The sequence below is a fragment of the Sabethes cyaneus genome, chromosome 1 (assembly GCF_943734655.1).
Source record: "Sabethes cyaneus chromosome 1, idSabCyanKW18_F2, whole genome shotgun sequence".
NCBI lineage: Eukaryota > Metazoa > Arthropoda > Insecta > Diptera > Culicidae > Sabethes > Sabethes cyaneus.
The window spans coordinates 77038943-77064397 of record NC_071353.1 but is presented as its reverse complement, the minus strand read 5'-3'; the positions used below and the strand labels follow the sequence as shown (position 1 = coordinate 77064397).

General features: G+C 37.0%; 1 protein-coding gene across 1 annotated transcript in view; it reads left to right on the top strand.

Annotated features, from left to right (window-relative positions):
• Positions 1 to 23107, top strand: part of LOC128745856 (homeobox protein homothorax-like) — a 248446-nt gene extending 225339 nt beyond the window's left edge. Inside the window, exons 5-7 of the mRNA XM_053842927.1 lie at positions 10767 to 10825; positions 22298 to 22489; positions 22545 to 23107. Of these exons, the coding sequence (XP_053698902.1) occupies positions 10767 to 10825; positions 22298 to 22470 (232 nt within the window). The 3' untranslated portion in view covers positions 22471 to 22489; positions 22545 to 23107. The remainder of the gene's footprint in view (positions 1 to 10766; positions 10826 to 22297; positions 22490 to 22544) is intronic.
• The last annotated feature ends 2348 nt before the right edge of the window (positions 23108 to 25455 follow it).

Sequence of the window (25455 nt, the reverse complement as noted above, 5' to 3'; positions counted from 1 at the left end):
TTAGGGGGCAGAAATTTTTTCTATGACGAATTAAGATCCTTCCCCTGTTTAGGAGGGGGGCTCCCATACAAATGAAATTCAAATTTCCTTATGACTTGAGAACTAATCAAGCAAATGGAACCAAATTTGGCATGTGGGAGATTTTGGAGTCTTGAATTTATTTTATAATAGTTAGAGACCTCTCACCCCTATGATAGGGGGATATGGACTCTCATACAAATAAAACAGAAATTTTTGCGAAACTGAAAAACTAATAATAAAAACTGAACTCGAGAAATTCGAGACTCTTCCATAAAACATTAGTCATTAACAAGACCACAAAAACTATCTATAGTAACACTAGATCATTCAGGACGAGATGGCCGCGAGTGCTGCCGGCGACCCGCCGTCGGAAGCGCCGCCCACTGGGGGGAGGCAACTCCCCGCAGAAATCACTACTGTCTAGGTTTATTTGTTTTCCTAGGTCTACCTGGGTTTCGTGGAACGAGCGACGGCGAGTAAGGAGAGGATCACGGAATGGTACTTTCCACAAAAAAGTTTTCTGTGAAATGGTACATTCCGCTTAAGGTTTTTCGCAAAATGATATTCGCCGAAATGTTGTACAATCATGGCGAATATTACTATCCGCTTTCTGGCTGTGCAATGAGGGGACAGGGGAGTTGTTTTCTACTTTACTGTGATGAAAAATTGCAAATTTGTATATTGAACTACCCATTCCTGGTAACTAATAAGCGTTAACATAAGCAGCAAATCAGCGTGTCTGGCATTTTATACTGCACGTTGTTGTATATTAGCTTTTTGACTGCATAGGTGTTGTAAATTGGCATCCAAAATTGTATTCAAATTCTTCGTGTCGGTAATTAGCTGTAAATTAGCATTGTCAGCACTATAAGAAGGTTATCAGTAAAGTAGCTGTATATGTAAAATAGCATTTAAGGCGACTTAAATGCTTAATGGCCTACATTTGAATAGCACTGGTGATGCTAATTGGTTACCTGGGATGCTTTCATAGTTACGTAACTGCTAAAATGAATCATCTAAGGTTGAACACCTCAGAAACTTGCAAAACTCGAGATTGTGACAAAGATCATCCGAGATTCCTGATTTATGTACAACACAGGTTAATTTGTGGCAACACGAAGTTTGTCGGGTCAGCTAGTATTTCATAAAGGCAATCCATACATCCATACAATTGAAATAGAGTGATTACAATTTTTGGATATAAATTACTATAAACTGTCGCCATCGAATGTCGGTACTATTTGTGTAGTATAAGAAGATAAAGCTGAAAACTAACTGCTATAACTGCTAATTGTTATATTTTCACCTATATTTTTGTAAGTCCGAATGAACAACCGTGATTTGAAAAACATGCAAGATACAAAGGTGACACAGCGGGCTCTTGAAAAAGTTAACTGTTAAAAAAGTTAATTGTAGGGATAACTTAAGCGAATATTATCTCTCATGTGACACTATAAAATGTTGATTGTTTACCGGACTTTTCGAATATTTTGAATTCATTAATTGCCCAAGCGTTCATTCAAATACGTGTAAGATACGTGTAAGGTACAGATACGGGAAAGCATTTTCAGCCTGCTTCTAAATTTACCCTATTTTGCTTTTCTTTTGCTAAATGAATATTTTGCCGATATACAGCTTTAATATGTTACAACTATTTTCTAAAAAAAAGTAAATAATCTGTTGTTTTATATTGAACGAACATCAAAAGCGCCTATTCTTTCAGTAAAACTAGGTTTAGGCTGAAAGAATAAAAGCAATCACTTAATTGACTAAAAATACCTTCCCGTGCCCTATACGTTTATTGTTCATTTTTTCATTTTTCAGTTTTTTGTCGCATTTTCACTGTTACATACTGAGTCTCATCATAGTAGAGGTTAAAATAAACCCTTGTACCAAGCAACTACAGTTTGATACGGGCAGATAGTTACTTCACAATTATTGATAACCTACTGAAAAAGCGCAAATTCAGATTGAATTCAAATAAAAAAGAAGAAACAGTAAAACAGACAATATGGGTGAAAATCATCGAAACATAGAATAATCAAAATCAAAAAATTATTTTTAAATAATTTATCACAAAACGATTTTTGTTTCTTCTTCTTCGACCTTCTTCAGCTCTTTGGTGAACACCACCACCGCATGTGTTTATCTATTCATTTAATTGTCAATATATCCTCTAATTTATTTATATATTTATTTATTGATCTATTTATTCGTTTAATTGTATATTTATTCATTTATTTGTTAATTTTTCTGTTTATTTATTTGTTTATTTTAATATTTATCTTGCTTACTTATTTATTATTAAATTTTTTTTAATTTGGTTTTATGTTTGAATTTAATATTTTTTGTTTATATTTTATTTATATTTTATTCATTATTTATTTTATTTTCAATTTATTATTTTATTATTTTTATTATTATTTATTTATCTTTTGACACCTTTTTCATGAATAAAGCCTTGCTGTAAAGTATCATCAGTCATATGAATGTACTATATGTGGTCAGCTTCGTAGATCAACAGACAATAATGTTTCCGATGTAAAATAATGATCCGTAAAGACATTAAACTTCCATAGAAGAAATTCATTTTAGGCTATCGTTTTAAACTCGCCCTCGACAATACATATACCTAGAAGAGAAGTTTAAATCTGCTTTACAAAAAAATCAACCGAAATGTTCTATTCTTGCTTTGGCAGTATTCCGACGGTATTGTGTCCTTGCAGAAACGATATCCGTTTCGATTTGATTCAATTTACTTCCTTTCATTCAATTAACTCAATTGAATTCAGCACACTCGCAGTACTACGCTGATGATGATTTATTTGTGTATCTGCGGGTGATTTATTAATTGCATAATAAAAGCATTAGCACTAATGGATTTCTTTCACTTGCTTGCGTAACGTTTGCACGTGTTTACGAGATATATAAGCGTGGATTTGATTACAATAGAATCTAGTAAAGCTCAACAAACAAATGAAATGCACTTCTTTATTTTCTGCGACAAGCAAAATTTATTAAAACGGAAGACTATCTCGAATTTAGCGACTACCCAAATCATAGTCTTTTACATCGCACAATATCAAGTATCAATCTTTCCGAACATTATTTCCATCTACTCTGTAATGGCAATAAGAAGATTACAAGCTTGGCGCACCCGAAACTTTCAATATCCTTTTTAGTTCAACAAGCAATGCTCTCACTATCCCCTTTTGTATCGTATACATTCTTTCTCCTGATATCAGAGGAACTATTTTCAGTTCAGATTGTAGCGCTCCCTTGACAAACATAGTATATATTTCCATGAATAAATCCATCACATTGCATTTAAAATCCCGACCATATCTACCTAATAATCTGATCTGACGTTTCTGAAACATAATTACATGAGTCATTGCAGTTTTTCAACTACTCTTCGAACTATGATATTTTTAATATCTATTGTAATAATTGCGCTATTTGCTAAAACATGAGAATCAGTATTTACGTGCCTGTATGTATCACTATTATTTTCAATGCATTGCATAACATGCAATATGTAATATTGTAACATTGTAATATGTAATAATCTTTACGTTATCCAAAAAAAATTTCAAAATTATATTAGTAACATAAATTTGAAACAGCAACTTTAAAACCAACTTGTTCATTAGTTAGTTAGTTATTCTTTTAATAAGCGTTTCAATGAAGCAGTGTGAGGTTGTCTCACATTGAATTCAAATAAAAAAGAAACACACAGAAATTAACAAAACACACAGAAATTAACAAAACTTGGTCCTTTGATCATTGGCGGAAAGTTAATTTGACAGCGATTGTTATACCTTTCTATAAGAAATGTAAAATGTATCCTATTGCCGGGATCTACGATTCCCCCTTTCGTAGCATCTACAGTAGTCATTCATGCATAAGTTGTCACATAGTGATTAATGGGTGTCGAACAAATTGTCTAGAAAAATAGAAAAGGGTCACACAGCAAGCCATCTCAATGTCTGCACCGTACGATACAGTTCTTTGACTGTGGCCATTTCATCAGTTCAGAACAATGCATGGATACCATCAAGAGCAAGAGTGATATCCGTACCACGAACACTGTGTAGCGCCCCCTCCACGAAGGTCCTCTGTCATTCTAATTCATTCGAGTCACTGCCTACTTTAAATGTTTTGAAAATTGCCGAAGTAAGCAATATTATACAAAAATATTGACGGAATACTTCACTTTAAATTTTAATAACATAATTAAACCTATTGTTAAACATTAACTGTAAAGTTCAACATTTTTGTTAGCAGCCATTAAACTGTTTTAAACTGTTTCATCAATTAATATTGTAAATAGCACTAATTTAGAACATCAAGATATAAATATATAAATTCGATATAAATTTTCGATATATACTTACATGGGCTGTTCATATCTTCTCAATACCTTGTAAATGCGCGTAGGCGAATAATGGAAATTAATAATGGGTATCAGAGAAATCTAAAGTAATATGCTTAGCATTAATTTTATTACAATGATATTTAATACATAGGATATTTTAAAAATTTCAAACAAAAGCTTAGGAAATTTGTTAAGTTGTACTATTCGACTTGTAGAAAAAGAATTTGCTGCAATTCTATATGTAATCCTCTCACAATTTTGTGGAATAATTCTACTTTTTGTATGTATGTATGGAGGGAAATCCACCATCAGTTCAAGGTCCTGCCAGTGTATGTGGGTAGACTTATAGTCGATCCAAATTTGATTGTCAAATGAATTTCACACTAAAGCTGTTGTAGAAGGACCAAAAGAGATTGGGCGGACCCACAAGCAGAGACACTTGTGCGCATCCCGGGATTATGAGAATTTCCTTCCAGCATTAAGATCTTTCCATGTAACAATCAATATCGCTGCACCAGCTTTAACCCACGTAATTTAGGGTGAACCAACCCCATCAAAAAGTAAATAAATGAATAAATAGCCCACGTGCTGGTTTGTTTGTTCAAAGAGTGCAAAATAAATATTGTTTCAGACCTTCAGATGTTTCCTCCTAGCGATTCCGGTTGAATCCTCACTCCATCCTCCAGTCTTCCACTCATATGATGCCTCTGTATTCATTAATTTATCACATAATGCATATAATGAATTTATTACATAGTATAATATAATATAATAGTACATAATATGATATATAATGAAATGAAATTAATATAGATAAAAATAGAACCGAGCTCACCAGCAGTCCTCTAAATCAGATATAGTTGCATCATTTGAGTTTCCATAAGTCTTACATGTACAACAACCCTACAATATCCATATACATTATTAGAAAGTTTTACGGTCAATGTTTCCATTATATAGTAGGTGTTTGAAGAGCTAGAATGACACAAATGATTAGAATACATGTTGGGGCTTACCTATCAACGGGCCGTGCAGGTCAGCCGTCTGCCAAAAACCATAATTTTGATATCAAGCAGCCGGGATCCACGCAGCATCGCGCCTCCTAGCTTAACTACTCAATCTTAAGGAAAGAGCATTACCGAGTATCACCAGGTGGAGGCGCTAGGTAGGAACTTGGGATGGCTAGAGCTATGTTGGACGCATCTTCATTGCCATTGCATTTTCATACCCTGGTGGCGTAATCCTACCTTTTATGCAAAAATTCACATTCAAAACAAGTAGATAATAATAAGGTCCATAAGTGCTCCATATAAAAGAAAAAATAGGGGTCAGTCCCGGTGTAGTGGTTAGCATTCACGTCACTCACGCCGAGGACCAGGATTCAAATCCCAACCCCGCAGAAGTCACGAATGACCCAAGCTGTTAAAGTGACTATAATCTAACAAAAAACTAAAAATATAACAGTAAAATATGCAAGAATGTAAATATTCATATAAGGGTAGGCGGGGCAAGACCGCCCCCTTAAGCAAAACCACCTGTGTAAAAAAACACGCCCACTAACGGGGTAAAACCGCCATAGCCTATAACTTTAACAATATTCAACCGATTTCAACGAAACTGGTGGCATTGGATTCGTGAATTTATCTAATTTAAACAAATTTAATCAGTTTGCCATCAAACAATACATGGTTCCCCGAGATTCGCAATTTCTAAAGCGTGTCCGGCAACCACTCGTATTTGAAGAATATCAGTAATATAAGTACAAACAGTCTTGAAATTGATACCGTGTAGTTTTCTTAGACAACAAGATGGATCGGTTTAGGCATCCTGGAGTCAATCTTTAAGGACTAGAGAGGATCTAAGATAAAATATAACAATATGGGTATTAAAGTTCCTGCAATTGATCTGGTGGGTCATTTTTTGACATATCAAATTGTTCTGATTGATAAACCAGGTACATATTATTTTTGCATGGCTAAGAAAATTTGCTATATTTTCATGAAAAAAATGTTTATTCCATGATATTTGTTCCAAGAGGGAGGAATTATTGAAAAAAGCTATATCCGAGAAAACAATAAAATGTCTATAGCGCCCGCAGGGAAAATTGGCGATTTAGATTTTTTCAAACAGTCTACCAGCTACAAGTTAAGCACATTTATATTGTTTTATGTAAATCTGAGATTCTTTGGTCCAAACTATGCAATTATTTTAAAAACCTCCTTATCACACTAGCATTATGCACGACGGTCTTGCGCCGTTCGTTGTGGGCGGTTTTACCCCCAAATGACCGATTTACACATTTCACTATTTATTTCAACAAAACTGCATGAACAGTTACCTAATTTAGGTACCGTCGGATGAAGACAGGACCAGAGATCTGATATGGGTTGGATTTACTAATAGTTTCAACGTTTTGAATAAAACAAACCCTAATTTCTGCGGGAACAAAGTTATAAAAAACGAAACGATTATAACGAAAAATCTGTTTTTATTTATTTCTCCGATAGTTTATACGATATTGCTGTACAAGGTATTGTAAAATATTGCGTACGCATTCAGTAATATGACTATCATCAACATTTAACACCAATTTGAGTAAGGCCCTGTAAAACCATGGTGGGTGGTTTTACCCCGGCGGGCGTTATTACCCCGATTACCTTTAATTAAAATTGAAGCTCGAAGAGTAGAATAGCGCTCCGTAGCTGTCGTTATAGAATGTATTATTCCTACGTTGACCATTCCAGAACGGGTCCGGGCTACGGCTGGAGACCCCGCAAAGAATCTTTAACTTGGTGTAGTGAGCTATGCGTGATGCTTCGTCATGCAATATGGAAGAAACTATCTTTTGGTGATTTTCTTGCTTACAACGAGAATTAATAAATAAACTCGGGGCGCCTTTGTCTCACAGCCACTTGTACATCAGTTATTGTAACGGAAATGCTCATAATGTAAAAATATAACGCTTGTTCCTCATTATCAGTTCCCCCTCTTTTGCCTACCCGGCCAATTACACATCTGTTTTCTTTACAGAAATCCCTATAAAACACTATAAAGAAAGAGAAACAAAGACATTTTTCCTATTTGCACCTTCTGTTTTTAACAATAGTCAGCCCATCCATATGATATGAATAGATTTGTTATAGTACTTTTCTAAACATAGCTTATTTCATTTATTAGTGTAGTACTCATGCTATCCTAATAAAACAAGAAGAAGGTGTAACAGTGTTTCTTCCATGGATACAACAAACCTTTCATTTCACTTCAAGACAAAACGTGTTTGTAAACAATGTTTTTAGTTTCACCACCACCAGGAGCAAGTATGCACAAATTATTGGTTGAGTCCACTCTGGAGCATGCCACTTAAAGTTGACGATGGGACATTGGTGGTTGACATGGTGTTCTCAGATCAACTCCACACTGTATGAATGCTGTGACTCAAATAGCGTCAGCCAACAACACTTTGTACTAATGATCGAACACTTTTTGTATGGGTCACTTTGATACGGTGCATAATAACAGTTGACCAATCTACATCTGCGAGCATTACAGTTTAGTATTTCGTATTGTGATTTTTCTGTTGTATGGATAAATTGTTACAGTCATATGAGCGTTTTTCCATGATGGGTATTTTTATCACTGCGACTATTGTTCGATCTATTCTGATATATCCCCCGTTTAATAAAACGCTATGTAGCTATGTTGTCAGGATGACACACCACTATGTGGGCCCCCTTCCTGTTAGCAACCTCTGGTCACCAGCTCCCCTTTTTGTCCCACCGTCACTTAAGGGAAAGCCGTTCAAACATTTCGAAGCATTCCTATCTGTTATGAACCCCCCTTCTTTTGTCAACCCCTTCAGTTCCGATTCCCTTATGTCAAGGAACATATGTGCCAAGTTTCATAAAGAACGGTCAAGGCATTTCGGAGTTATCTTTTTGGTTAACCCCCCAGTGCTGATTCTCTTATGTCAAGGAACATGTTTGCCAAGTTTGATGAATAACCGTCCAGGAATTTCAGAGTTATGCCCTTTCCTCCTGTTACATATGATCCCCTCCCCTCCTTTTGTCAACCACCCAGTGCTGATTCCCTTATATCAAGGAACATGTGTGCCAAGTTTGGTGGAGATCGGTCAAGGCGTTCTGGAGTTATGATGGAACATACAAACAAACATACACACATACTCACGCTCACTTTACTACAAAAACATATTCAGTTTATCAATTCGTGCAATAAGCAGTTTTGATAAAAAAAATCAGACACACGCGCGTTGCGGTTAAAATTGTAATGCAGGAATTTTCTTTTGACAGAGGCATTTTAAGGAGAAGGTACGCTCAAAAAAATCGACACGTCGCTTCCACGTGAAAAATCATGTGAACTTCTGTACAGCAACTTACATGAACTTCATGTACTAGTTAATGGAAAAGTTGATAAAATTTACCTGGATCGCACGTAAACTGGCTAGTGTGAGTGCGAGTTACCAATATTCAGTGAATGTTACATGAAAAGTGTGATGGATGAGAATTCCACGTAAACTTGACATGTCGATTTTTTTGAGTCTATAGTAATTATTTTCAGCTTCACACATCTATGACCGTTCGAAAACTGAATCAATTATATTTCATGTGGCAATAGATATTATTATGTATGATTCAATTCGCGCATAATTGCAGAGTATCGATTAGGAGCAGCAAAAATTTTTAGTTGTCTATTTTGTGGAAGTGGATGCATTGATAGTACACATTTATGTTACTTGAAAACTTCTGTAAATAGCAGAATTGATACACTGTAAAAGGTGTAAAGTCATGCGCATAGAAATCAAATAAAATGTTTTTATAGGAACTTTTTCAAATTTGCACGAAATTGTATGAGGGTAGAATTTTGAGGTACTATAGGGTAGACGCACCATTAGTGGTGGTAGTACCAGTAGTGGTGGAAACTCGAATTATTGCATTATTTTTGCAGATTTTGGTACAAGTTTGGCACTTTTCAAATAATACTGTTACTGGTAGTTCGATACTTATCAAACTTGTACCAAAATCTGCAAAAATAATGGAATAATTCAAGTTCCCACCACTACTGGTACTACCACTACTACTGGCGCGTCTACCCTAAGTTAAGTAATTTGAACAACCCTTGGGTAGATGCTCCAGTAGTTGTGATAATAGATAGTACCGGTAATGGTGGAAACTCGAAATTTTTCGTTATTTTGGCAGATTTTACGACAAATTTGATACTTATCAAATGATACTGGTACAAGTAGTTTGATACTTATCAAACTTATACCAAAGTCTACAAAAATAATGAAATATTTTGAGTCTTCACCATTACTGGTACATCCACAACTACTGGAGCATCTACTCTTCTCTATGATGTTAATATTTAAACTCAAAAAAACACCACTATCTATCCCATAGAACGATGTTAAAACAGTCGTTTTCGCCATTCGGTAGATTATTTTACATGTTGGTAATTGGAAACTTTTGATGCATAATAGTGGTTTATTTGGTATATTTTACATACTGTGGGGCAAGCATGTCTGCTATAGACAAATCATTCCCCAGCACTAATCGAGAAAATTTTTAGTACGAAAAATTCGTCGACTCAATCGATGTCACTCAGTGACAATCAGTCGACCGACCTCACTAACCACAGAGCCACAAGAACCACGTGTTTATTATATTCAAATATATACGAACTTTCCTACATATATTTCATAATAAAACAATTCTTATAAATTAAAAAAAAAATGGGGGGCTCCGTAGCCGCAAGGTTACCGAGTCTGCTTTGACATGCGAGTGGTCGTGGGTTCGAATCTTAGTAGAATCAAGCCATTCGATGTCAAGTGACTTTAGCATGGGTTTATTCTCAGGCCCCTCCATTTACCCTTCCTTCGTGCTGAATTCTATATTTACCCTCTGAAGCCTCTTGACAGTGCAAATGTCCCTCCTATAGTTAAGTGTACTGGTCAGAGGTACGAATGAGTCCTCACCTGGGACGGCAATAATATGGGATAGTGCTGGCAGCGAGGAATAAGTGGGTAAAGTAGATCAAGCTTTGAAGGAAGGGTAAACCCCAATACACGCAAGCACGCATACAATTTAAAATAAGCATATCGCTCACTCAATAGCGATTATAGCAAAAAAAAAATGCAGTGCAGGTCATACAGCAAACACCCGGGCGATATTACAATAGATCAACTATACTGGTCGCAGTAATGAGTCCACACATGGAAAAAAAAAATTAAAAAAATAACTATGATGTAACGTTTTATATAACTCTAATTTTACAGTTATTTGTAATTTTATAATTAGTATAAAATTATCAATTGATTACAGCACTAATGTTGAATGTTGTTTTGCATCCTCAGGTTCATCAATGCGAGGCGGAGGATTGTACAGCCAATGATAGACCAATCCAATCGAGCAGGTGAGTGTAAATTTCAAATTGTCTAACAAATAGTATGAAATTACTGCAACCGATGCTACTTTTTTCAATAACATTAATCAGCCCCTTTATATTGTCATATGCATTATTTATAACAACACCATAATTTGTAAAATTAGAATTTTTTAATATGTACCAAAAATTAAATCTATACCTATAAAAATGGATTTCTGTCTGTCTGTCTGTCCGTATTATATGGAACATAATGGTACATATGGAAGCGAAAACTACCGATCGGCGTGAAAATTTGCATGTAGGGGTTTTTGGGGCCAGGAAAGGTTCTTATAATGGTAAGAGACCCCTCCCCCCACTACTCCCGATATGTCGAGGAACCATTCCGTCGTCGAGAAGCTCAGTAGTTCTATCTCCTCTGTATCTTTATCACTTAATGTGCATGACATACATCTAATTTTCGGCGACTTCAATCTTCCGGACCTCCGCTGGCGTGCTACTTCTTCCGGTTTTGCCGATCTAGAGCCCACAGATTCAACATCTGTTAGTCATACCCTTATCGACAATATGTCAGTGCTCAACATGAAACAGCTTAACCTAAAGAGGAATTGCATGAATCGAATACTTGATTTGTGTTTTGTAGACGAAGATGCGGTAACATTGTGTAAGCTTGAAGAACCTCCTGAAGCGCTTATTTCGGTTGATCCTCTGCATCCACCGCTTTTAGCGCGTCTACACTGCTCGGCTCCCACACGCTTTATCGACCCGCTTGACGACCAAACATTGGACTTCGCACGTGCTGACAATGATAGTTTGAAAATGGCTCTTTCATGTGTTGACTGGTCACCAGTACACTCTGCGGTAAATGTTGATGATGCTTTGCGATTTTTTAATGATACCCTCACACAACTCTTCTCGAGATTTGTTCCGAACCGTCGACCACGAGTGTCACCACCTTGGTCTAATAGTGGTCTTCGATATTTGAAGCAAAACCGTGACAGAGCCCTAAGGGAATATTCCAATAGTCGCAACTCGTTCACCAAACAAAGGTTCAAAATCGCAAGCTCCAGGTATAAATCTTATCTTCGAATGCTCTACGGTCGGTATATACTGCGTACAGAAAATGCATTAAAAAAACCACCCCAAACGTTTTTGGTCGTTTGTCAATGAGAAACGGAAAGAACGTGGTCTGCCGTCAACCATGTTTTTGGACACTGACTCTTCGAGTTCTACCCAAGAAATCTGCAACCTGTTTGCCAAACGCTTCAGCAGTGTGTTCGACGATGTAATGCCTAGCCAACAACAAATTGAAGACGCGTTAAGAGATGTCTCCACTGGAACGATGCCAATGAGAAGCTGTGTATTTGATGATGCAGATATTATTGCTGGTTTTAGAAAAATGAAGCCTTCAACCTCGCCCGGACCTGACGGAATTCTTGCAATTATTTTAATAAAGTGCGCTGATGTTCTCTGCGCGCCTTTAAGAATAATTTTTAATCTGTCCCTTACACAAGCAGTTTTCCCAGAATGCTGGAAGAAATCAGTGATGTTCCCGGTGCCGAAAACGGGTGATAAATGCAATATTTCTAACTACCGTGGAGTAACCTCTTTATGTGCCGCATCTAAACTTTTTGAAATATTGGTAAACAAAGAACTTTTTAAAGCTGCAAAGTCTTACATTTCCCCGGAACAACACGGATTCTTTCCTGGTAGATCTACCGTTACCAGCCTAGTTCAGTTCTCATCACTGTGCCTCACCTCCATGGATCAAGGACTTCAAGTCGACGCGATATACACCGACCTTAAAGCAGCCTTTGATAGAGTCAACCACCGTATTCTGCTTGCCAAACTCAATCGTCTGGGTGTGTCATCAAATCTAGTTCACTGGTTCGAGACGTATCTGACTAATCGCCGACTGTACGTCAAATTGGGATCAACGGAATCAGATGAATTTCATAATCCCTCAGGTGTCCCACAAGGCAGCAATTTAGGACCATTGTTGTTTATCATATTCTTTAATGACGTCTGCCAAGTGTTACCGAGAGATTGCAAACTTTTATATGCTGACGATCTTAAAATCTTCTGGACAATCGGTGCTCTCACAGACTGTCAATTGTTGCAGGAAAGGGTTGACAAGTTTTACGACTGGTGCCAACGCAATTTTATGACTATCAGCGCGACGAAATGTTCGGTAATCACGTTGACGAAGAAAAAGAACCCAATTCTATGCAGCTATAGAATAGGAAACGATGAAATACAAAGATCAAATGTTGTACGTGATCTCGGGGTTTTGATAGACTCAGAACTAAGCTTCCGAGAGCATTATTGTCATATCGTTGGTAAATCTCGACGGAACCTCGGGTTCATCTTCCGTATCTCAGCTGAATTCCGCGACCCATACTGCCTGCGTGCCTTGTACTTCAGCTTAGTTCGATCAGTGTTGGAAACAGCAGCTATCGTTTGGAGTCCATTCCGTCGAATTTGGATCCACAGAATTGAAAAAGTTCAAGTGAGATTCATCAGATACGCTTTAAGATTTCTTCCTTGGCGAAATCCAAATGAGCTACCGCCGTACGAAGCAAGATGTAGACTTCTGGGAATGGATACCCTCCAAAAGCGTAGAAACGCTCAGAGGACGGTCTTTGTCGGCAAACTGTTGTTGGGGGATATCGACGCGCCTTGGATTCTCTCCAGAATAAACATAAATGTAGTACCACGACCCCTTCGACGCTGGGATTTCACGAGACTTCAGCAGTACAGAACGGATTATGCACAAAATGAGCCCATACGATCGATGTGTTTTTTATTTAACCAGTGTTACCATTTGTTTGACTTCAATGTTAGTGCTAGCGTTTTTCGTGACCGTGTAACAAACTATTATGTTATATCCTAGTTTATAAGTGTTCATGTAGACTGTTTGTCCGATGAATGTATACAAAATAAATAACAAATAACAAATAACTAAGATGGGGGGCTCCCATACAAATGAAATGAAATAACTCCAGAACTAATCAAGCAAATGGAACCAAATTTTGCATATGAGGGGTTTTGGAGGAAGGAATTTTTTTAATGATGGTTTGAGACCCCTACCCCTGTGGTAGGGGGATAAGGACTCTCATACAAATAAAACAGAAATTTTGCGTAAATAAAAAACTAATCGAACTCGAGAAATTTTAGACTCTTTCATAAAACATTAATCAATAACAAGACCGCCAAAAACTGTCAATAGTAACATTAGGTAATTCAGCGCGAGACGGCCACAGGCCGCGAGTGTTGCCAGCGACCTGACGTCGGAAGCGCCGGCCACTGCGGGGGGCAGCCCCCCGTAGAGATCACCTCTATCTAGGAAGATTTTCCGTGAAATGGTACATCCCGCGTAAGGTTTTTCGCGAAATAATATTCTGCGAAACTCTATATTCCGCGTTATGGTCAACCGAGAATTGGTGTTCCGCAAAATGGTATTCGGCGAAATGGTTTGTAATGATGGCGAATATTTAAATGCTATCCGCTTTATTTTATCAGACTAAGCAATGGGGGGAGTTATTTTCTACTTTACTGTGAGGAAAATTTGTATATTAAAACACCGATGAACTCCCCAGAAATTTGCAAAACTCGAGATTGTGACAAAGGTCATCCAAGATTCACGATTTATGTACAACACAGTTTAATTTGTGGCAATACGAAGTTTGTCGGGTCAGCTGGTACAAAATAAAATATGACAATACCATCATGCAAAAATCTCGAGCCTGTTCACATTTTATAACTGTTGGGTGCATGAAGCTGATGGGTGTATACATGTATATTTACTACTCTATCAAAGTAATCGTAAATGTTAACATCATCATTCGTAAACGATACGTCGTTGATGAAATGTCCAATATCATTTGGTTACTAGAAAGAGACATTATCTCATTTCCTTCGATCAATGTTCTTGCGATAAAATCAAATCTCACCTATTTTATGAGCGCTATAATTTCCGTTCCATGAATACCACGAGGATTTTATATATTTTTTATTTCTTTAAATCCCTGCCTGTTGTACGTGATGGCTGTAAATCACATTATTTGGTTTTTAACGCTAATCAAAATTGAATTACTTATTGCAATTGATATCGTAACGTACATACAGGCATTTTATAGTCAGTTAGGTAAATGTACACAAAGCCGCAATATACATCAGAATAGCAGCGCTTGATCAAGTGCATTACATATTTATTATCTACAACAATTTTGTTTATGGTAGAGAGGAAAGCCCATCAATTTCACTTTAGCGACCTACCTCAACAAGAAGGACGGAAAGGAATGATTTGCAAAATAAGGACGAAGGCAAGGACACGCCATCGTTATCGTTTCCAAAGATAAATAGTACTGCCGGCCGGCCAGACAGATATAGTAATGGTTCGCTCTGTTGGAATGGTAACGTAGCATTAAGAAGACGCCAATTTTAGTCTCGTCAAGGGTGAATGATAACCGAAATTAATAGAAACTTAAAGGAAACAAACAGATAAAGTCCTTCATAGTTAACAGTATATCAAGTAATGTTCAAAACTATCTATCATTCAAATGAAAAATAAAAAAACTTCTCTTTTTTTGATTTAGTAATTTGGCTTGTGCTTTTATGTCATTAACTTACACACTTAAAAAAAAGTGCCGAAGTCAGCAAAATTTTGCCGAGATTTGGACAGCCGAGCGTTCGGTAAAATTTTTTATGATGCCAAACGTTAGTAAAAATCCGTAAACATCGATTTGCAAAATTTAAATTTTTACCGAACGCTCGGCTGTCCAAATCTCGGCAAATTTTGCTGAGTTTTTTATGTGTAGGTATTTTTCAATGGTGGACATAACCAGAAATTTAGCACCGCTAATCCCTAATTCGACAGATTTACGCAATTCATGATACTTCACTAATTTCTGAAACTCATATGAGTATTTTCGCCAACTGTTAATTGCTCACATTTTTTTTATTCATGTTGGGTATTTTTATCACTGCGACCATTTGTTTGATCTATTGTGATATGCTCATACTTTGTACCCCTCTACTTCTGGTGCCAGTGGGGTTGATGAAGAGAATGGTTTTCATCGCTCTATCACCCGGCATTTACACGACGTGTCCATCCTACTATAACCTACCAACTTTTGACAGGCATCGATATAATAGAATTCTCTCAAGCAGTGCCTATTGCTTGTGATTCATCCGCCTCCGCCACTCTCCGCTTTCAGTTTCTAGTTCACCAAAGATCGTTCGCAGCTGCACTTTCTGCTCGAAAACACCCTCTGTGAGTAGTGTCACGATTTCAAGTCTATAAAGAAATATTGGTCCTTTATCAGATCATTTACCTTATCACCTTCGTATGCGGCTATGGTTCTGGATCGCGGTGCATTGCAAAAGTCGGCCGAATTTTCCAGGCGCCGTTTGGTCTCTTTACTCGTGTTCATTTTCGCGATCATGGAAGGACGGTTCATAAGTGCACAAACTCATTTACTACTTTTAATGCGTTGCCATCAACGAATACCATCCGTTCGTAGTCTCCTCGTCTGAAAGACTCTGGCTATAATGTTAAAGACATCTGCGAACCGTAGGAGTTTATTTATTGGTTCATATCCATCCGACCTGTTAGGTCTCCATGGAAGATTGGTTTGGACGGGGAAAAGCCAAATAGAAGCCAGCCTCTTGTAGGCATAAAAACCCCGTCATCTTCTAATTATGTACAAATTCAAATTACAAATAACATATTACATATCACGTATCAAACATGTCATGTCATGTCATCAAACATAACATGTCCATGGTTAAATAATAATAACAATAATTGAATATTAACTAGATATAGCAAATTGCAGTCATTTATAAAATTCTACTGTTAACTACCTTATTATAAAAAGTTTTTGCGGATTCACCTAATTCAAACAAGTGTTCCACCAAGGAAAACGTACAGATACAAGCAGCGAAAGGTTCGTTGAATCCAAAACAGTACGGTGCGACTGAGGTTGCACTAATCCCGCGGAACGGAGAGAACGTTGAGGAGCACGAAAGCCAAGCATCGAAAGAATGTTCGGAGAATCGATTTCTTCGTTGAACACTTTAGCGACAGATACAGCCTGCTGGATTTTCCTGCGTCGTTCTAAAGTATCAAGACCGATGAGGCGACACCGATCAGGATACGACGGAAGATTCACTGGATCACGCCAAGGAAGATCACGTAGTGCTAATCGAATGAATCTCTTCTGCACTCGTTCAACTCTCAGGGTCCAGGCAAGTTGATAAGGAGACCAAACCAGGCATGCATTTTCCAGTTGCGGTCTCACCAGAGAGCAATACAGAGCTTTCAAATAGTATGGATCCTTAAAATCCCGGAGTTGCCAACTGAAAAACGCGGTGTCAAACATTGTGTAGAATTTACCGTCCCTTGTCTTTTTGTTGTAGGGTACGGGACGGTATTTCCAGCCCATTTTAGCGGTAGCCTGAACAATATTCAGGAATTACGTTGAAACTATATTTATGCGAGACAAGATTTTTATACCAGTTGATAGAATATCATTTACTGAATATCGGCATGTATTTTGGTTTTAATGAAACACTACTGAATTTGAGTTATAGTCGCGAGAAATGATGAAGTCGCTGCGGCTAAACTGAGCCCATTTTCCATAGTGATGTTTGTGTTTTTTAAATCCGACCGGCCGAAATAGCTTGCACAGGGATTAGATGCTTTGCAAAAACAGATCAAAAGAGCCCGATGGATAACGTGTCGGTATTGCCTACATTCCGAGCTCATTGAAGATAATTAGTTTTGCAGTGACAACAGCTTGCTGCTGGCGCTAGTGTATCATTGAATTGTTCATATACATTAGCGCCAGAAGCAAGTGGTTATCACTCAAATACTAGCTATGCCAACACGATAGAAGCTTTTCAGGCGGTTCAGGCCTCACATATTGGTAGTAGTGTAAAAAACGCACCATATATGCTGGAATTAAAAACAAAATGCTGCTAATGGCTAGTGAATGAAAATTGCTTTATATTTTCATATCAGAGGGGAATTTTTGTATTCTTCCGTGATAAAAAGAAGTAGAATTGTTCTGTGATAGCATATTCACAGCTGTTTAGTTTCTAGAATAAGTCAAATTAATCATAATTGTGTGTTTTCCAAACCATCATCAAGAGCGGATACGCGTAAGCGATTGATGTTTATTGAATAAAATTTAGCAAATTACTTACATTTTTATGAAAATAGCTATAAGGGGCCATTCAGATACCACGTGGACACAAAAATGCCAATTTCCAACACCCCTTCCCCCTCCGTGGACAAGCGTGGACATCGACTCAACCCCCACCCCCCTCGATTGTTTGTCCACGTGGACATTTTTTTTCTTATGTGAAATTCTGTGCTCAATTCTGTTTTCAATAGCGTTATTTTGTAATATAAAAAAATTAAGAAAAAAGCTTACGTAAAAGCATGCTAAACTAGGCATGTTATCTAGATCTAGTTCTTCTATCCATGCTGATCTTGTCCACTGCAAATAAATGATGGACTCCAGGAAACCCTGTTCCAGCTTAATCTTCGCTTGAAAATTCATCTGCTTCAACGCCTGTTCAACCAGAGTACCTTAACTTGGTCGCTGACTTTAACACATCACAAGACCTCTCCGTTGTTGTTCGTGAAATTTTAGGACGACGAGTTAGTTTTCCAATACGTTGCCAAAGGACTTTCTTTTTCGTGGCGAGCTGCATTTGATTGTAAGGCAAAATACAATACACGTCGTGACCTAATTTTAATAAGTGAAAGGCACAAATGAAATTCTATTCTTCTATTTATTGCAAAAAATGTCGCTTGTCCACGTGGACATTTTCTATACCCCTCCCCCCCATCCTTGGACAAGCGTGGACATTCACGTACCCCCCTCCCCCCTCTAAGCTGTCCACGTGGTATATGGATGGCCCCTAACACATTAAAGCCTATGAGTACTTCATTCATTTCAGTATTGTTATATAGCGGCAAAGTTTTTATTTGGGAAAGTGTAACCAAAAAAGGTAATGTATGCCGAAATTAGTAGCGCGCTGGGAATACCCTCCCGTACCCTATCTCGAATGTGCCCGTGAGAATCTGTCAGATGGTAAAATTTTTATTCATAGTATCTCAAGCTTTCATAAACCCCCTTGTACGCTACGTATCCTTGGGCTATTGGTGATAGCTTGAACAACAAGATCCAGGAGAATTTGTTATTGTCAAATTTACCAGCGTAATGTCGTGATAACTAGTATAATCAATATATATAGAATGCCAGTGTCGCTGGTGTTTCATGGATATTTTGGTGGCAAACATGTTGCTGGTTCGTGTCTTGGATACGGGAACTACATTGTCAAATTGCCCAATAGAAAATTTTCCTGCCGACGAAATACCTTTAAACGACCAAATCGGGTGATTTATCCTACGTGATTTACGAAAAAGCAGAAAGATTTTTTATTGGGTTGCCTTTTTAGTTTGACAATCAGATTCCCGTTTCGAATCGATCACTCACACATATGCGCATACAATGTAAATACATAATTTTCAAATGTGTGATGTTTACCACGAGCACTGCAGCGACACTGGCATTCTATATATATTGATTCTACTTGATAACTGCATCAGTCACCCTTTGAATTGATATTAAAAATAATACCCTCCGTCCACTTTTTCGGTATTCTCTGCTCCCCCAAGATCTTGGAAATTACCTACCGTCATCCGGGGCGAGATTGTGCCAAAAAAGCATATGTTTTAGTTCTTTAGCTCAGTATACACACAATTTAGGAACTAAGTTGATTTCAATCCTGTCAATATGTACTAAATTGTTCAATTAACAACTACCGTAGAGATGGTTTAGTTACAATGAAACCTAATTTTACTGGAAGTGCATGAACTTTGGCACAATCTCACCCCTTCTAGGGGGTGACATTGTGCCAAAAACTTAAAGTTAAGCTAAAAACCTAAACAGTGAACGTTAGCATGTTTATAAACAATACATATAAATATCAGTATAAAGTAGTTCATATGGGGCCGTCCATGAACTAAGTGGACTATCAAAGGGGCAGGGGGTCGGCCAAAAATAACGCATCATACAAAAAGTATGAACGAAAATAATCCGGGGAGGTCTGAAATAACTAAAAATGAGTTCGTAGTCAATGGACAGCCTTTATATAGCCAGTAGCGTTTCTAGGGTTAACAAGGGGGAGATATATGAAGGGGTGTATCTTAAGGGGGCATACCTATTTGATCATGTAACAAAAGTAACCATTACTTCGTTCGAGAACCCGCGGCCGCAGAACATGTAGCCCCTCCCAACCCCCTCCCCCGTCCTTAAAACTGGCAGTTTATACACTGTATAATATATTTGTCTTATATTAGAGTGTTTATTCAAAGCATCTGAAATTTCCAGAGAAAAAGTAAAAATTAGTTTAAATTATTTAGCAGAGCTATGCTCCAAAATTGATGATGCAATCTAATCTTTCAAAATATTGTGCTCAATAGTAAAGAATGTGAGTGTACTGGTGTATACTGACGTATTTTTGTTGTGAATGTGAAATCCACAAATTGGATCGATCATTATGGCTTGGCACAATCTCACCCCCGTGAAGCCCGAAAAGTACAAAGTTTCGAAAAATATTATTTTCGTAATCAAAACTTATCCAACGCATAATAACCTTTCAATACATTGTAAATGATTAGTTTATATACCATCAAAATAGCAAGTTGATGCGATTTCTTGTTTGGTTTGGTTTATGGGGGACATTTTTTACAAGCGTTATTTCCGAGTATTTTTGATCGCGAACTTTGAAACCCTGTTTAGGCTAAATAGTTTGCTAATATTATCTGTGTTCCATTCTAAGTTATGAATAAATCTGTTATTTTCGTCATCATTTTGAATTTAGGTGACCTGTTTCTATAGATATAATAAATTTTCACAAATAAACATTTTTGGTTTTTGGCCCAATCTCACCCCCGTGGCACAATCTCACCCCGGATGGCGGTAGTGTAACACTATAGCGAAAATTTCTTTATATCATACTTTTAAAGTTTTGCTGGTAGTCGGTCCTTACCAGCGACTTTGTTGGTCTTCATCAAACCAATTTGTCGTGGAACGTTTTGGAGATCTACTACTTCCCATCAAAGTAGGTTAATCTTCTGCATAATATCCGTCGTGGTATATGGAAATCGAATAAAGACGAAACTTGATTAAAGGCACGCTACAAACCACCGACGAAGTGGTAATCTCAGCATTACATTATTGCGCAGAGCTCGTGGTTGCACGTTCAAGTTGTTCTACTCCAGAAGCACGATGCAGTCTATTCTGGTAGGGTAGGCTATCTGCAATAAACAAAGTTCTGGACGCAGCACTACGAACACGAAAAGGTTCTAAGTCGATCAGTTGACAGCGGCTTTCATAGCTGGGAAAAACGGAACGGGTTACTCCATAGCAGCTTCCGCCGAGAGAATCGAAGAAATCGACGTTGAACTGATTCAATTCTCTCAGCACTATTGTTGTAGCTAGGATTGCAAACGAACGATCCGTATTCCAGGATGGACCGTACCAAAGAACAATACAACGATTTGAGACAGTATGTATCGGAGGAGTTTTTGGCAATCCTGTAGATGAAACCTAAAGTCCTTGACGTTTTGGCAACAGTATACGAAATATGCTGTTTGTGCGTTAACTGCAAATCAAGGATAACTCCCAGGTCTTTCAATACGTTTAATCGTTATGCCTTTGAGATCATAACGAAACAAGATCGGGTGTTTTTCCGACAGAATGTAATTGCTGAGGACTTTTTCGCGTTAACTATCATACGGTTCACTTCGCATTAGATCCGTCAGAAATGTTGTTAAATGTTAGATGGCCGTCAAAAATTTCCGATTCCGATTATATAGACTTCCGCTTATTCTGTTACAGATTTTATGAAGATCATATCAGCGGAAATGGATAAAACCTAAGTGATTCCTAAGTAATTCAACATTTTCTACATGTTTCCATTGGCGATAAATTTTAACCCTCTAAAGGGTTTGGAGCTTCAGAGCCACAAACGAAGTTTGTTTTGAATATGACAAATGGGTTTAGAAAAGAACTCTTGTTTTATTAATATTAGAACAAAGGATGTTTTCCGTTTATTTTATTCACGAAATATTCACACACGTGTAATTCGTATACAAAATTATTGAATGGGGTAGATGCTCCATTAGTTAAATCGCCTATCAATAAAGAAGGGTCCAGCCTTAGAAAGTCGTTTAAGCCCAAGGTTCTGCTTTTACAAATTACCACAAAATTACAAATTCTTAATATTTTTTTCCGCAGCCAGACTTTAGCAAACATCAACATTGAGGGTTACTTTTCATTAACTTCCATATAGTGTATATAGTGTATCTACAGTAATTTCTATTGCTAATAGTTACATTTATGTCAAACACAAAGTATAACACATGTTCAACTTGTGTTTCAAACTTGACTGAACATTTTCTTTTCTTTTTTTGATTAGTTTATTCTCCGATTTCAGTGTATACCCACCCAGGTCCGTCAGCTGGTTACCCAGATGCTATGAGCTACATGATGGATGGCCAGGCGCAAATGATGCACCGGGCACCCGGCGATCCAACGTTCCACCAAGGATACCATTATCCACCGGCGGAGTATTACCCTCATCATTTGTAATAAACCGTAAACTTTTGAGGTAACTGCAAAAATATTTTTTTTATACAATGCTCACCCTTTCCTTCTCTTTTCAGTGTTTAGTTTAGATAATTGTGTAATGAATTAAATCTTGTATGCATCACACGCATTCTAAGGAGAAGTAATGCGTGGTAAACAACGCTTCCCAGTGAACGTATTGCACTAATTAAACAATCGAAAACAATGTGGCCATCTAGAAGAACCAAAAATGCGAGACAATTAGCAAGCACAGAATGTTGAACTTTATAAATAGTCCAGAATCATCGTTTTTGGGAGTAAGTCAAAAGAAATGGACAATGGCAGCTGTGTCACGGGTAATAGACAGAATCGTCACCAAGCAGCAACAATCTCACACACAGATGTCTCCATCGATACCTACTGAGCATTCGACAAATTACATCAAAATTCATTCTACTAGCCTAAAGTTCAGTGAAATTGAACATATTTATTTAAAAAGCCATCAACTTACGTTAATTCTACTTGGCATCTTATTCAACACCACTTTTAATTTGCATACTTTACATGCATACAATATCAACCAAACATTTTTTGTAGTTTTTACTAGATATTTATTTGCTATACTTATGTAAATATATAGTAATGTATAAGTTAGCTCAGCGCCTAGCATTTCATCTTAGTGGAGCAACTAATTATGTAAGAACACAAAAAATGATCTTAACAAAGGGCATAGAAAATGTAGCAGAAGACAGTTTCTGAAGTCTTTAACAGATATTGAGAGTCAGTGCAGAATTTAATTTCAAATCATCTTCCTAGAATTCCCATCGCAATAGCGCATGTAACGAAACATATTTTAAGAGCTGCTTTGCGAACTGGCCAGACGTGTAAAACCATATATGGTATGAACGAATTGAAAAACCACTACGATAATGTAAATGGCAACGGAAGAAAATAATGTTTTCAACACTTTGGTTTAATATAATAAGCTAGAAAATGTATCTTTTATGTATGTTGCTATAGCGGAAACTGCTCACGAAAAGATGCATATATTTCAAAACATCAAGGCATATCAATGTCAATTAGTAATAATCATGTCCATCAGATCACCTACTTAGCCTACCAATGGTCTGCTCCCTCCCATTTGACAAAGACTAGGAGTATTCACTTTATCTCAAATATTTACGCGTTGTGACTAGTTTAAAATTAAACTAAAGTCATCGGTCAAAAAGTGCCCATCGCATTATTTTTTGAATTTCTTTCCAAAATCATAACCGATTAGGTCAAAATAAAAGTAAATACACTGTAATATTCTTTGAAATCTTACTTATCGCATTCTTCTTTAAGTTTCCTTCATGAAACACTAAGCAAGAAAGAGTTATTCATTGTCTAAATCAAAAATCCAGAGTTTATTGACAAAAAAATGTATACTTCATAATAAGTAGCTTAAACAAAGATAAATCAAATGCATGGTAAATCCGTTAAATTTATGCGTCCTTCTCCCTCCGTCAGTACCTTTTGTAAGGACAACATCTTCTTCACAAGAATTTTCAAGTGCTGAGGATTAAGAGCTCCCCAAGTTCTCTTGAGGTTTCCAAAATAGTTATTCTGGTTTATTACGCATCGAGATCTTCTCGATAGGGTAAGGTTAGAGCTTTGTGAAGGTCATTCCATCCGTTTGATTCGGCATGAATTTTTCTTTGTTTTGTGCTTCGGGTCTTGTTGAAATACATATTGGCTCTCCTAAGCTGTTTAGAACAATAATCGTTACCACTTCTATGCTTTACTTTTCAAACCCTGTGCTGCGATTCGGTTGCGAACAGTTCGATCGAAATCTGGTAACCGAACGGTTTCCTGGATTTAAGTTTTATAAGTTTTACTGGATTTTAATTTTTCCTAATTGCGCGCAAGATCCTAGTGTCTATTCTCGTTATCCATTTTGCGTTTACTGCGTAATACCATACGGTATTTTTCGCATCTAAAATCAATAGTTTGTTTACTGACACACAACAATTATGTTCACCGTTATTTTCAAGGAAATCCATTTTTAAACAATATGATCTTGTGACAAATGCACCAAACTTAAGCCTTTTGCCTCAAAATGTTGAAATTTAAGCAATCAAGCGGTCCTCCGATGAAAATTTATCGCTAAAAGTAATATAGATTTTCTTATTGGGCACTTTTCTGCCAAACTCCAAAATGCTTATACCTACTAAAACAGTATTTTTGAGAAATTCAATAATGATTGATATTAATTTTCAACCCGCTTTGTTTTAAAGTAAGATTGAGACTTTAATTAAAAAATATACTTAGATTTGCTTTTGCATTGGTTTCCTGGTTTGCTTAGTAAAAGATAAAATGGAAAAGTGTGGGCTCTTTTTTGTGCCGATGACTGCATTTTAATACGCAACTTGAGCTTTGTTCTATTCAATTTAAAGTTCAAACACGCGGTATTGATTTCTGGAATTTCAAAAGCAGTTTTTATACTCAAAACAAAAGAATTATTGACGAAAATGATAAATTCAAAGAACACAATAATAAATTTTCGTGAACATATCTTGTTTTGAGCAAAAACTGCTTTTGAAATCCCAGAAATCAATAACGCGTGTTTGCACCTTAAGGCTCTGTGCGGAAAATCGCCCAAATTGTTCGATTGACTTTTATAGTTTACGTTATCGTAAGAAAATTAAGGTGTTTCGTGCTAAGTATTGAGACATTACTACTCAACGATGCAACCAAGGTTAGTCAAGAGAGGTTTTCTGATGTTCAAATTTGTTTTTCACCCCCGCTGGGTTACCCTTGACGATCACCGAAATTTTCAAAGCGGAAACTGTTGAATGTATAAACAGCGTCGATGGTTGCTAACGCACTTCTATTCTACAAACTGTGAAAACTAGATCACCTATTTTAACTCACCTTGGATGCAACCGGTTAATATCGTGGATATTATCAGCTTTTACTGTAACTCATAACTTTCTCCAATGAAATCATTACTATTCGAAAAAAGCACTA